This window comes from Crocuta crocuta, unplaced genomic scaffold (assembly GCF_008692635.1).
Source record: "Crocuta crocuta isolate KB4526 unplaced genomic scaffold, BGI_CrCroc_1.0 scaffold166, whole genome shotgun sequence".
NCBI lineage: Eukaryota > Metazoa > Chordata > Mammalia > Carnivora > Hyaenidae > Crocuta > Crocuta crocuta.
In genome coordinates this window covers 2923661-2939163 of record NW_027531018.1, presented here as the reverse complement: position 1 = coordinate 2939163, position 15503 = coordinate 2923661, and the positions used below count along the sequence as shown (strand labels likewise).

The 15503-nt window shown below is 38.4% G+C and overlaps 1 protein-coding gene across 1 annotated transcript in view; it reads left to right on the top strand.

Moving 5' to 3' along the window:
* DCHS2 (dachsous cadherin-related 2) overlaps positions 1 to 15503 on the top strand; it is a 243136-nt gene that overhangs the window by 111838 nt on the left and 115795 nt on the right. The window contains exon 2 of the mRNA XM_077770949.1: positions 7614 to 7805. Coding sequence (XP_077627075.1) covers positions 7614 to 7805 — 192 coding nt within the window. The remainder of the gene's footprint in view (positions 1 to 7613; positions 7806 to 15503) is intronic.

The following is a 15503-nucleotide window of genomic DNA, read 5'->3' as shown; positions in this document are numbered from 1 at the left end:
ACCTTTAAATTTTTTTGTGTATGGTATTTTTGACATAATGGTGTCTTAAATGGTTATGTAGCCATTTAATTTTTGATTTTTTTCCTTTGTGATTTTTGTCTGTTTTAGTTTTATAATCCTTTTTGTTTTGAAATTTGTTTTCACTGTAAGAATCAGCCAAATATTCCCTTGTATTTTGTGTGTGTACTTTAAACAATTTCATTATTTATGTTTAACATATCTGTGTAGAATTTATTTGCATGTGAGGTTAATATCAAATTTGATTTTCTCCTCATGTACTTTGCCAATTTTTTTAGCAACTTATGTGGATAAACCTACATTCCTCAGTGGTTTATGATGTTTCCTTTGTAATATAAAAATAATTTAGGTTTACCAGGATCTGTTTCAGGTCTTGCTTTTGTGTTCTACTGATCTGCTTGCCAATTCTTTTTTTAGATCGCACTTTTTAAATTGTTTATTTGTAATACCTCATTGGACAAGTTACCCCTCACCCCACCCATAGATCTCCTTTTACAAAATTTCCTTTGGTTGCTTTTTGGGGGAGGGTGGGACAACAAATAGTAGGATTAGTGGTTTCTTAATCCCATTCTTTAATTAAAGCAATAAAAACATGTTATCAGAGCAGTAAGGTTTTTTTTTTACTGTAACGTGAAAATAGATATTCAGTTTATGCAACTTCTCTATCAACTTTTCTGAAAATACATTTTAGAAAGTGAAAATAAAGTATAGTTCTCTTAACAACCTCTGACTAGTTCTACATGCCTTAAGATAGTTTTTATTTTTCCCTTTGCCAGTTTTAGCATTTTGGATTTTATTCTATGATGATGTATGTTGGTTAATAAATTGTGTTTTAGACGTTAAAATATTACTCCTCAGGGCGCCTGGGTGGCTCAGTGAGTTAAACATCTGACTGTGGCTCAGGTCATGATCCAGCAGTTTGTGGGTTTGAGCCCCGCATCAGGCTCTGTGCCGATCACTCAGAGCCTGGAGCCTGGTTTGGATTCTGTGTCTCATTCTCTCGCTGCCCCTCCCTGACTTGTGCTCTGTCTCTCTCTTTAAAAAAATAAATAAAAAAAAATTTAAAAATATGAGCATTTGATGGGACTTATGAAATATCTTGCTCTTTTGATGTTGCTGTTGTTTAGATTTTATTCCATAATCATAAACTTTGCAGTCTAGCAAGACTTGGAGTGGGGTAAAGAAAATATGGAATGCAAAGAATTTTCATGCGAATACAAAGATTATTATCTGCAAGCAGATAGGAGTGAGGGATGCTTTCTTGAGCAACAGAAGGCATGACCTGGTGGTTAAAATAAAATGCAAGTCAAAGTTAAAGGTTGTCCAAGTGGGCAATGGCAATCTTCTTTCTGGTCCCACCATTCCTAAACACAAGTGTTGCATGGCTTCCATAGTATTCCTGCACTCTTTTTCACTTTGCCAAAGATCACAGGCTTGCCATCTAACCATATAGTCTTGGAATTCTTGGGAACCATTTATACTGGGCCTAGCATTTGCCATGGACAGGGTGCTATGACCTATATGATTCAGGATGAAATTCTCATCATCAAATTTCTCCCTTTGATGGATTTGTTGCCAGTACCATTATGGCATTTGAAGTCACCATCCTGCCACATAAATCATACAATAACTTTTTAAAAGCAGGCCCTTTTATAACCAAATCCCTTCTTCCCAGTGCTCAGAGCATGAAGTTTTTCTGCTCTTTGAGAGTTTGTCTGGAAACAGCTCTCGGGAAATGTGGCCAAAGGGCACATTGGTGATGGGGATGTCAAAGAACATGGTGGAGGTGAGCATGGCTGCATGGCATGGTGTGGCCCCAGGAGGTGACAATGGTGTCTGCAAAGCTATCTCATTCTTTTTCTTTCTTTCTTTTTATTTCAGTTCCAGTATAGTTAACATGTGCTGTTACATTAGTTTCAGGTATTAATATAGTGATTCAACAATTCTATCTCATCTGTGATAAGTGTACTCTTAAGTTCCTTCACATATTTCATCCATCCTCCCACTCCCCTCCCCTCTTGTAACCATCAGTTCTCTATAACTACGAGTCTTCTTTTTGTCTTGCCTCTTTTTTTCTTTGTTTTATTTCTTAAATCTACGTATGAGTGAAATCATGTGATATTTATCTTTGTCTCATTTACTTATTTTACTTAGCACTATACTCTGTAGATCTATCCATGCTGTTGCAAATGGCAAGATTTCATTCTTTTTTTATATCTGAGTAATATCGCAATACCAGTATATATATTATATATCTGTATATAATATATATCATCTTCATTATACATATATAATATATATCATCATATATATACATATATTTTACATATATAATACATATCATCTTCTTTATCCATTTATCCATTGATGGACACTTGTGCTGCTTCCATAATTTGGCTATTGTAAGTAGTGCTGCAATAAACATAGAGGTGTATACATCTTTTTGAATTAGTATTTTTGTATTCTTTGGGTAAATACCCAACAGTGGAATTACTGGATCATACAGTAATACTATTTTTAATTTTTTGAGGAACCTCCATACTGTTTTCCGCAGTGGCTGCACCAGTTTGCTTTCCTACCAGCAGTGCAAAAGTGTTCCTTTTTTCTCCATGTCCTCACCAACACTTATTTCTTGTGTTTTTGATTTGAGCCATTCTGACAGGTATGAGGTGATATCTCACTATGGTTGTGATTTGTATTTCTCTGTTGATGAATGATGTTGAGCATCTTTTCATTCTTGTTGTTGTTCTCATGAATTTTTTTCCCAAGCTCAAAATAGGGGATAACCATGAGAGCGATTTCTAACAAATGCTTGCATTTTATGGACAATATTGGGTTTGTTCATTCATGCAACAAATACTGACACATCCTCACTGTGAGCCAGGCATTAGCGTTGTGGATGCTGGAGGTATAGCAGGGGTAAGATAAGTGTATTACTTGCTCTGGAGAGTACATTCCAGTCAGAGAGAAAGTTAATAAACAAGTAAAAATATATTGTGCAATGCAAAATAGAGATAAGGGCTCTGAAGATGAGCAAAGCAGGGTAAAAGGAAAGAGTATGGCAGAAATGAATGTGCCACTCTTTGGTAGTGTGATCAAGAAAGGCCTCTGTGATTAGGTGGTCTTTGCAGAGATTTGAAAGAAATGAGGAGGCAAGTCATACAAGCTATTGGGCTCTGGGACCTTCAGAGAGCTCAGCATATCCAGGAGAGAGTGAGTCAGAGAATAGTGGAAAATAAGGACAGAGAAGTAGCTAGGGTCAAGTTAAAGGGTATGATTTTACTGAGGTGGTCATGAGAAGCTGTTGGAAGATTCTGAAGCAGGAGAGTGACATGATTTGATCAAGCCATTTGAGTTGTATCTCTCTGGCTGCCTTTACAAAAAGTGGATGATCATGCCATCAGGAAAAACATTGGGAGAAGAGCAGATTCGGGTGGTAGGTATCAGGAGTTCTGTTTGGACGTACCACATTCGAAGTGCCTGTTAGTCACATGAAAGGTGATATCTAATTGGTAGTAGGAGAACGCATGAATCTGGAGAACGAGATGAAGATACCATTAATAAGAGAACATATGTTGGTTTAGTGTATTGGGCCTGGGTCAGATCACTCAGGAGTGTATTCATTTCGTAGGGCTTCTGTAACAAAGAACCATCAAGTGCCTCTCTCTTCTAAGGGCACTTGTCTTTGGATTTAAGGGCTCATCTGGATAATCCACAACATGCTGCTCTCAAAATCCTTGACCTAGCCACGTTTTGCAGTATAAGGCAATATTCACTCTTTTATCATATAAGATGATATCCACAGGTTCCAGGGATTAGGGCATGGACTTGTCTTTTGGAGGCCACCATTCACCAACCACAGGCAACGGATGTGGATAGAAAAGAGAAACGGTCTCAGGACTAAGCTGTGGGACACTAGGGTGTTCAGAGGCCAGGAAGAGAATTCAGAGCCAGTGAAAGAAACTGAAAGGAGGTCAGTGAGGTATAGAAGGAGAAGGAAGGTCATGATGGTGTTAATGAGGAAGTGTTGCAATGCGGAGACAGTTGCTGTATGGAAAGCTGCTGAATTGTGTAGAAAACAAGGATCAAGCCTTGATTAGACTTGGTAAGACACGGTAATTGGTGAACTTCCCCAGATTGTGTCCAGAGAGTGGCATGCTTGTGTCTGTTGTGGTCCCCGGTGCTGAATCCAACTTCCACTGGAATATTGTAATCCTGTTTTCCCTGAGGGATCCGTGGTTGGCCAAGCACTGAAAATTTAAATTTGTAATTTCTTTTTCTTTTTCTTCTTTCTATTTGAAGTTATGTTTGTGAGCATATTGTGTCAATAACTTGGTTTCTTCAAACAAACTGTTATATGTTCATGGTAGAAATTTTGGAAATTACAATAAGAAAAAAATTAAAATGGGTTATTTCATTTGAAATTTCATTTAAACAAGCCATTTTTTGCAACCAATTTTTTTCTAGGATTTTTTTTGGTTTGATTGCTCGTGCTTTTGATTGGGCTTTGAGGCTTTTCTATGAATGTCACTGAATTCAGTGATAAGCTTTCCCAGGAGTAGGGAAAGGACAGTGTTGCTGACAATGTGTTGCCCTATAACTTTAGGCTGTCTCTTGGGTTTGGGGATAGCACTGTGAATGGCCGGGCAGGTAACCTCCAACAAAACTTCCTAGTTGTTGGAAAACAGACCTTCCTAGATCAAGGGGCCTGTACTGGTGAGTCAAGTGCAAATAGATCCATTCCATTTATAGAACATCCAGAAAACATGTATTCAAGAGCCAGTGTTCTCAATTTGTCTCTCCAGATGTTAATATAAGGGAAGTGGTAAAAAAAAAAAAAAAAGTTTAATTTCGGAAAGCTAATAAGGGAATCAAGGAAATCTTAATATCATATTAATATTTTGCATTTTTTAAATGTCTGCTTTACATTTGTGAGCAATCAGACTAAGGGAGAATGACTCTTTTAAGTTTAGAGTAAAATTCACCAGACTAATCTCAATCTAAAACAGGTCAATTGAGGACAAGGATGGCACTGAGAGTGCTGGAATGTGGCTCTTTGAGTAGCTTCAGGGAGAAAAATCCTCCTGAGATCTCCCCTCAGATCCCAAAATAAGCCTGATAAGATAGTGATAATAGACTCTGACAGATGCTTCTCTCTGATTTAAGTGGCTCTCTCTGAAGAAAAGGCCCAGTGAGCTTATTTGCTAATCAGATTTCCTCTTGAAGATTTGGTAAAGCTCTTCCCATTTTCTATTATTTACATTGCCTACATTTATGTGTAAGACAGTGGATATTGGAAAATATAGACCTCATACAGATGCCTAATTAATTATAGGCATTCAAGGCCAAATACTGGTAGGTAGTGTATGTTGTTCTAGAATTCACTAGAATTCAGTGTTTCTAGGAAGTTGAGTAAAACCAGAGAGGAATATATCCTTCTTTTATGATTCTGAAGCTCAGAATCTGAGCTGCTGACATAAACTGAGATCAGCACTCTTATCTCACTTTTGACTTTCCTATTTTGCCTTGCCAAAAGTCCAGATGAGAGAAAGGTCTAAAAGTGGAAATAAGGAAGCTTGCTTTATATAAGCCAAATTACTTGTTAATATGTGCTATTAAAGACTGAGAATGAGTTTTAGAATTTAACATTTATTGTATTATCTTCTAATCAAGCCAAAATTATTGAGAATACCATATGTTTTTAGAAGATATATTTGGTGTCTTTGGGAACTTGAGGCTACTAAATCACTAACAGCTGCCAGAATGGAATAGACCAAATGTACTTGGAATTTAGTTCTTTGTAGTCGGGAAGTTTGTGGATTTCCTGGTTCAGCCCATCTGATGAGAAGAATAACTCACAAACATGTTAGCTGGTTGCACAGAATAAATAATATTGCCAGAGAATGTGCAATAGATGAGAGTAAAAAGAAATTTACAAGACTGTCATTAACTGAAAACAAAGGCAATTAAAGAGAGGAATAATATTGCCCATTATTGAGTTTCATCAGATGCAGTGGTTCTCAGCCTAGGCATATTGACATTTTGGGCTGGATCATTATTTGTTGTGGGGTTTGTCCTGTGTATTGCAGGATGATTAGTAATAACTCTAGCTTCAACCCACTAGATGCCATAGCACCCTCTCCCCAGTGAAGGCATTGTCAAATGTCTTCGTGGGGCCAGACTTGACCCTGATTGAGAACCACTGTGCTAGACTACTTGAAGAACCCCCAAAGTCACATCCCAGTTATACACTTGAGAGAGAGAGGAATGAAAAGGAAGGTTTATTGAGAACATTGGTTGTTGAACGTGTTATTGGTATGAGGTTTAGTTTGGGAAGAATAATAATTAAGGTAGAATTCCTGCATATTCTACTGATAAAATGCATATCACTTTATTTTTCAACCTAGAATTAACTGCTGCCCAACCACCTGGATTTGAGTCCCAGTTTTGACAGTTTTTAGCTATGTGATCTTTGGCAAGTTACTTACACTCTCTGAGCCTGATTTTTCTGGTCCATAAAATGGAGTTTGTTATAGGTTGTTACACTTACAGGTTATAAGTGTAAATCTATGTTAAGCAGTTAGAATAGTACCTGTTATATATAGCATTATAGTTTTTTCCCCTTTTTTCTTTATTTTTCTTTGATTAATCTTCCCTTAAAGTGCTTTCTTTAAGAGTTCCGTAGATGTTTGTTGTTACTGTTAGTAGAGTTAACAAATCAAAAGAACTATACCAAGGCTATGAGCCTAAAATGTTTTGAGTTAAATATAGCCTGTTGTATTTATCACTGTGTATTCCCACAGTTAATATAAATAAATTAAGTGCTTTCATAATTTGTTACTTCAGCTTTTCTAACGGGCACAAAAGCACTGCTAACATAAATGGTATTTATGGTATTATCTCTGGGTAGGTGCAGCTCCATGTCATTGTTTTGGCAAGCTGGACATGGGCTGGATTTCATTTCCATGTGCCCACTGGGCAATGTGCCTCTGGGTGGGAGTCAGTGTGCATGAGTGTGCAGGGTCTTGATGGGGACATTGTTCCTGGAAGGAAACCTGGCTTGGAAACTTAAATCTCCTACTCCAAGGTGAATTCTGTTAGCTGGATTGGGTTACTAGTAATTATGCCATTTGCTGCCTTAATTTCTCTGCCCTTCCTTGTTGCTCTGAAGGGTAGGTGTGGGGCATTGAGCCCATCACTTGAAGAGCTTGGATATGAAAGGGACTCCATAGATATGTTGTCAAACTGTTAGCATGTGGATGTTTTTAAACCCTTGAAGTTGGATGGGATCATGTAGGCATTGGGAGAGGAATAAAAAGACAAAGGACCAAGGGCTGAGCCTCAAGAAAGTCAAACTTTCAGAGATGATATAAAAGTATAGGAATGGGCCAAGGAAACTGAGAAGGAGAACTCAGACGAGGAGGAGGGTGAGGTGAGCTCTCACAGAAAGTAAAAGGAGAGAGTTAAAACTGAAGCCTATACTTTGTTATTGGCTGTAGGAGTTACTTGGCTGTGCAAATGATAGTAATTCATGACTGACTGCAAGGTAATGTTAACTTTTCCATTTTCTTACTGATCAACCTCTTGTCTTGTAGGTTAAAGCTTCTGATGCAGATGCAGGACTCTATGGCTTTGTTGAGTATTCTCTTTACGACGGATTCCAAAGCTATGACACATCTCAGGCATTCCAGATCGACCCACAAGATGGGCGAATCTGTGTTTCTCAAGAGATCGACAGGGAAAGGGATCCAGCCACCTATGACCTCTTGGTGAAAGCTAAGGATGGGGTAAGTGTTCATGTATGAAATTTCAAGCATACTGAAAAGCGAACCACTGTGTACATATCAGAGAGTACCAATGATTATCAATTAGCCAATCTTGTTTCATAAATCACTACCACGCTCCTTTGTGAATATCAGACATTATTATATATCATTTCATCCATAAGTAGTAAAAACATGACTACAGTAAATTAATAAGAATCCTTTAATAACATCTAACATCTTGGGGTGCCTAGATGGCTCAGTTGGTTAAGTATCCAACTCTTGATTTTGGCTCAGGTCATGATCTTACAGTTTTGTGAGTTCGAGTCCCATGTCAGGCCCTGAGCTGAGAGTGCAGAACCTGCTTGGGATTCTCTCTCTCCCTCTCTCTCTGCCCCTCTCCTACTCATGTTCTCTCTGTATCTATCAAAATAAGTAAATTCACTTTAAAAATAATATCTAATATCTAGTCCATTTAAAATTTTTGTTTATTTCTGAGAGAGAGAGAGACAGAGAGAGACGGCATGAGCAGGGGAGGGTCAGAGAGAGGGAGCCTCAGAATCCAAAATGGGCTCCAGGCTCTGAGCTAGCTGAAAGCACAGAGCACGATCCGGGGCCCGAACCCACGAACCGTGAGGTCATGACATGAGCCAAAGTCAGATGCTTAACCCACTGAGCCACTCAGGCGCCTAAAATTTTTGGTATTATCTAAAAACATCCTTTAAAAGATAGCTTATTTGAATTAAGATTCAAATGAGTTCAGAAATTGATTTGATTACAATATCCCTTAAGTTTCAATCTGTAACAGCACCCCTGCTTACCTTTTCTCTGATGGTATTTGTTTTTGGAAGAAATCAAAATTTTCCTGTACATTTTCCATATTCTGAATATGACTCATTATATCCTTAGGATCTATTTAATGTGCTCTTTTATTATATTTTCTATGAAGTGGCATTTTAAGCCAGAAATCTGATTAGCTTTGGGTTCATTTAGGTGGTGCTGTGTGCTTCTTATTATATATCAGGTACGATGTGGTAATATTTGAATTCTATTATTCCTTTTGCATTTATTATTTGGAATTCTTCAACTAAGAATGTTCTCTCATCAACTATTTGATTATCTTGAAATACAATTCATAGAGGAGAGGCAAGTAAGGCTTGATTATTTCTCTTTATCAGTGTTTAGAATAATGAGTTGGTGCATTTACTGTCCCCAAAGGGTACAGATGATTTTTTTGAGTTAGACACTAGTCTAATTATAAATTCTTGGATTTTTATGTTTGAGGCATTTTATATGTTGCTGACATTATTCTTTCTGACGTTCATATTGACTCATCTTGGGTCAATAGAAGCACCTTCAATTTGACTCGTATGTCTTTTTTTCTTTATGATAAACTTTTAAATTGACATATGAAATGCATGCATAAAGGTGCACAAATTATAGTACAGTTTAGTAGATTTTTGCACAACAAACACATGCATGGAAACAGATGAAGACACAGTACCAGCACCCTGGAGGGCCCCCCTCATGGCCTCTTCCTTATCCCTCGCCCCTGCCTTTAATTTAAGGTTAATCACTGTTGATTCTAACAACAATTACTGTTGACTTTAAACTTTCAGTTAATAGATTTATACACTATATGTTTTTATTGTTTCTTTTGCCAAACATTATATCTGAAAATCATACATGCTGTTGTGTATAGCAATAGCTTCTTCATTCTTTAGTGGTTTATGGTACTTTTATGGGAATTTGTGGTAATTTTTTATTTATTCAATAATTGATGGCATTGGTTTAAGGCTATTACAAATAGTGCTTTTATTAATATTCTTATACATGTAATTTGATGAACAAATGTAAGCATTTCTATTGAGTATGTGTTTAGGAGTGGGCTTGCTAAATCTTAGGAAAGCCAAACAAATTTTCAAATGGATACTCCTACCAATAGAGTAGGAGAATTTTATTTTCTCAACATCCTCATGACATTTGGTATTTAATGTCTTTTCAATTATACCAATTCTGGTACCTTTGTAGTGGTGAATCACTTCAGCATTTTACTTTGCATTTCCTTGATGACCAAATGAACTGATGAGCAGTGCTTCCTATGTTTATTGGCTGTTTGCTTAACTTGTTTTGTGAAGTACCTGTTCAGTTCTTTACCTGTTTTCAATTGTATTGTTGGGTTTTTTCCTTGTTGATTTGTATGAATTCTTTATATTTTTGGTATTCGAGTCTTTTGTTGGATGTATTTATTGTGTATATCTTCTTGCATTCTGTGGGCTTGCCTTTTCGTTCCCCGAGTGGTGACTTTTGAGGAACGGACGTTGTTAATTCTAATAAAGCTCGGTTTATCAATTTGCTTACCTTTACAGCTGGTGCTTTCTCTGTTCTCTTAGAAGTATTTTTTACCTTAGAGACGTGAAGGTATTATCTTACGTTTCCTTCAAAAACTCATTTTTTTCAACCTAGTGAGAGAAAGGCTTGCTATTTATTTTTTTTCCAGCATGAACACCAAAGCACGTGGTTATGTATGTGTATGTCTATATTGGACCTTATTTGTCTATACTGTGCTTAATTAAACTTAATTGTTTAAGCTCTACTATAATAGGTCATGATATTGTATATTCTTTTAGCTTTGTCTTTCATTTTCAAGATTGCCTTGGCTATTCCTCGTTCTTCTATTTACATTTTCAGGTACATTTTAGAAACAGTTTGTTCAATTTTCATTACACTACAGCAAAGATAGCCTACTTTATACAGACTGTTCTGTATTTTGATTTTTTCACTTAGTCTATGTTGGTGACTTTTCTTGTTTCTTTTTCGTCTGTTTACTACTCCTTTGTTGGGCACTGCTAATACCTCTCTGGTGTAATCTGTTTTGAACATAGTAGGCAGATCTACCTATTTAAGACATGAGTTTTTGGGAAAAATGAGTCTAAATAAATTTATTATAAGTAAACATTGAGAAACTACCATGAAAATACAGTCATTTATATTTGGTGAAACTACCATGATTTGATTAGATTTTTCAGCTCCTGACTGTATGGTTTCAGGAATTTTTGCTTCTTTGTAAGAAAAGATGTAGGAAACAAAGGTAAGAGTAAACAGAGGAATTTAGACTAATTCAAATCTACATGATTATTCAAAGCTCAATATATGCACACAAAAGTATTAATGCAAGACTTCAGAAATATATTCTTAATAGAGTTTGAGACAATTATAAAAGGCCATCCTAGAAGTGAAAAACCAGTTTAAATCCAATTCTGTAGTAGTTAAACATCTGTTTCCAATTAGTTGATTTCAGATGATCTTGTAAAAGTATATAAAGAAGTTATCTTAACAGAAGTAAGATCGTTTAATGCCGGAAATTTTTTATCTCCCCAAAGCAGTACAATTAATTAGGATTATTGGCAGTGGAATAAAAAACAAATCAACCCAGACATTTAATTTAAACCTCCTTGCTTTTGTCTGTTTCCATATTGAACCTACTCTCCACAAGTTATGAAGAATGCTTCCTTTTCCTCTCAGCTTACCAGACTCCACTGCAGTGTTCATGTGCATCTTTAACTATCTCTCTATAAAGTTTTGCCAGACTGAACAAAAGGGATGCATTTTTTATTTCCCAGCCAAAAGGTATTTTTGTATTTAATTTTAATTTTTTAAGTTTTATTTATTTATTTTGAGAGAAAAGGAGAGAGCATGAGCAGGGGAGGGGGAGAAAGAGAGAGAAGGAAAGAGAGAATCTCAAGCAGGCTCTGTGCTGTTAGCCTGGAGCCTGATACCAGGCTTGAACTCATGAACTGTGAGATCATGACCTGAGCTGAAATCAAGTCAGATGCTTAACTAACTAAGCCACCCAGGTGCCCCAAAAAGTGATTTTATTTTAAAGATAGCTGAGAAAGTGTTTACAAACAGACTGAGCAGCTTTTTGCTACATTTTAGAAATCAAAGAGATGATCTCCAGATTGATGATTGCTATGGTCTGAATGTTGGTGCTCTCTCGCCTCAATTCATATGTTGAAAACCTAATACCAAGGGTGATGATATTATTAGGTGGGGACTTTGGAAGATGGTCAGGTCATCAGGGTGGAGCCCTCATGAATGGAATTAGCTTTCTTATAAAGGAGGCCCCAGGGAGCCCCTTAGCCTCTTCTACCTCCTAAGGACCCCAGGAGAAGTTGGCAGGCTCCCTGCCTTCACCAGAACCTGATCTTGGACTTGTAGCCTCCAGAATTGTGAAAAACAAATGTCTGTTGCTTGTAAGCCACTCAGTCTATGGTATTTAGTTATAGAGCTGGAATGGACTAAGACAATGACGTATGGGAGTCAGAACATCTTTCCGTTTAAAAACTCCTTATTTTATAGAAGGAAAACCCTCTGACAAAACACAACATATTTCAGTTTTGTTAGAACAGAAACAACTTTCCTGTGGGTACTTCATATTCAAAGTTCCACCCTACCTACCGTTTGGCTGATTTCATCCTAAATCAGGCCCTGGAACAGACTCGAGCTCTCCTGAACTCTGAGTGGTTTAATATTCGTTTCATTATTCTTTAGGTATGAGCAAGGGGATGTCTGCCATTGAAAAAAATAATTTGTTATACTCCCACATTCCAAGAAGGAGTGGGGGCATGCCCCACGATGGGATGGGGGTGTGGTATATGCACAATGGGAAGCCCTGGGGTGGGTGAGGAGGCCAAGGGAAAGAGAGAAAACTGTGGGCAAGTGCCTTTCTTGTGGTTTCCATGAGAAGGAATAGGAAAGGCAGAATGAGCAGGCTTAGGATTGGTTAGTTTAAGTTTAAGTACTTTCAACAAGCTCTCGTGTATAGAGTCTGTCTCTAGCTGTCTGGCACTTGACCCTAGGGTGATTAGGACAGATGAGTAGTGGCTTGACGTATGAAAGACCAGTAAAGGATGTAGTGGGGTTTGGGCTTCAGACTGGTTGGTTTGCATTTGAAAAGCATGCTCACTTGATCCTGGGCAATCCTCCAGGATCAGCAAGGCCCCATGTCAGAGCATCAGACACAGAAGATAGAAGACATGGCTAATACACTGCCCTGTTAGGGAGTTCCCTCTCATAGGAAGGCAAATAGCTGAACTCTTAGTATCCTTAAGGCTATGGAAAAGAAAATCTTTGCAGCTACCTCATTTCACTCTAGTTTATTGGAAATAGCACCCAGTGATAATGAGAAAATTCACTATTTAGTTTCACTTTTGTCCCAGCATAGCATCTCACCTCATCAAAGACAGTGTTTTTGCCTTGGCCTGGGCTACTTTCAGCACTTTTTTTTTGTCTTTTGTGTCAGACCCTATGTGTTCCCAGGCAAGCTTCACTCAATACTGCTAGGTCCTAGGCAGAGAGTCCACACACTTTTTGTCAGGTGTCATTGGCAAATGCTCCTCCTTTTCATCTTCCTCCCCTCCCCACTTTTCTCTGGTGCCATCCTTCTCCTCATCTTCATCTCTTCCTTCTGTGTCTTCTACCTTATCTCTGTCTTCTTCCAAGTTTATCTCCTTTAGATGCTCCTGACTTTGTAACTCCATATGTTCTAAAGTCTTCCATTTCTCCATCCTGTGGGGATCAAACTACTATAAATCCTTCAGGAGAAACTGACAGGCATTTGTTTCGATTGTGCCCCCACTAAACAATAGAGCAGCTCATGCTTCTTGGCCAGCATGGCAGTGGTGTGAGGACTTGGCTCTGTCAGAGGGCTACTGGCTTCATCAGATCCATCTTCCTCCTTCCTGCTGCTTGTGGCAGATCAGTTGTTCAATGCTAATCATACCCCATCCTCTGTGATGACCTTTTTAACCACATCCATGGATACCTGGGTGCTGGCTTCCACACATTCCTGCTTGTTACCACTTTTAGGCTCTGCCTTTTTTTGTTTGTTCATTTTGACTTGCCTATGTTTTTCTTCTCTGACCTAAGTGCCTTCAGGTGTCCTGCAAACCAGAGGCTCTTTGTGGTGTCATAGAAGTATAGACCTTCAGGGTTTCTTCCTCTTCCTTACTACAGACACCCCCCCAAAAGCAGTGTCTGATGATTCATAGCCACCAAAATGCTTGATCTAGCAGTGAGCTAATTCCCCAAAGCATAATCTGAGTCCACACCTATTTGTCTTTTTTCCCCTTCCTTAGAATTTAGTGGAGCATATTTGAATGCACAATGTGTTTGTCCACCTTTATAAACTGTTTCCAGTGGCCTCCAAAGATGATTGTGCTCACCTGTGGAGTGGAGCGACAGACATTTGGCAGCCCAATTTGGGTGTGGGCCCTGTTCCTCATGGGGACAGCTTGCTCCATATGAATGTGCCCAGATTAAAAGCATGCATATCATAGTGATACATATGATCCCTTGCAACCTTATGGAAAATACCAAAAAAAGTTAACTGTGTCTTCCGGGCTACCATCTAATACCCACTTTGACTTAAGGAACCCCTTATTGGTTTGACTTGCTCTCAGGCCTTGCTTACCAAATGAAGAACCCAACGATCTGTGTAGTGGATAGGGTCAATTCATCTTTCTTGGGACGATCAGACAACAACATATTCAATGTTGGTGAAGGTGGGAAACATGTATTTCTACAATCTGAGTCTTTTTAGCATCTTGTGTCTGGAAGTGGAATATCGGAGCTTCAAAGTCTCCTCTTTACCCAGCTCTTGGATATTTTCTTTTCCATCTTAGTGGCCTTGCCTCCTTCTTATCCATCATGTGGGTCCGAAACCACACAGGGAGATGTAAGGAAGGAGCTCCGTGTGCCGCCCTCCTGGAAGTGAATCTTCATGGCACAGTCCTAGTGATACATTTTTTAATGAACATCTTTGAAAAAAAATTTTTTTAGGGGCACCTGGGTGGCTCAGTCGGTTAAGCATCTGACTTCGGCTCAGGTCATGATCTCACGGTTCATGGGTTCGAGCCCCATGTTGGGCTCTATGCTGACAGCTAGCTCAGAGCTGTATCGGATTCTGTATCCCCCTCTGTCTCTGACCCTCCCCTGCTCACGCTATCTCTCTCTCTCTCAGAAATAAATAAAACATTAAAAATTTTTAAAAATTTTTAATATTTATTTATGAGAGAGAGAGACAGAGTGCAAGTGGGGGAGGGGCAGAGAGAGAGGGAGACACAGAATCTGAAGCAGGATCCAGGTTCTGAGCTGCCTGCAGAGAGTCTGAGACAGTACTCCAACTCATGAACCACAAGATTATGACCTGAGCTAAAAGTCAGATGCTTAACTGAGCCACCCAGGCGCCCCTAGTGATACATTTTTAAAGATAAACTAGAAAATCTGTCCCCATGCCGCCTGTCCCAACCATAGGCATTTAACAGTTTCCTATTTTTTCACTTTGTTTGGACTTAAAATTGCCTCCAATGCTCCTCTGTTTGCCTCAGAATATACAAGAGCAAGCAGCATAAGTGCTTCTGTGGGTGTGTGTGTACATGTGTGTATATATGTATTATCCAATGCGCAGTCTTTATTCTGTTGTCTGCATAATCTTTAGAAATTTCCTGTGATGAACCATGCATTTCTGTAGGGTGAGGCCTGCTTCTGTCATAATGATTCTGTACACTATCTATGAGCAGCCTATGTCCCTGATCAAAAAAGCTGGTAACAATGCAGATAGCAATCTAGCTTGGATTTGAAGAATAAATGAACTCATACAAAATATTTTAGGTTCAAGATGTTGGATTTTTAGGCCAGAATGAATTTACTTAAAACAAT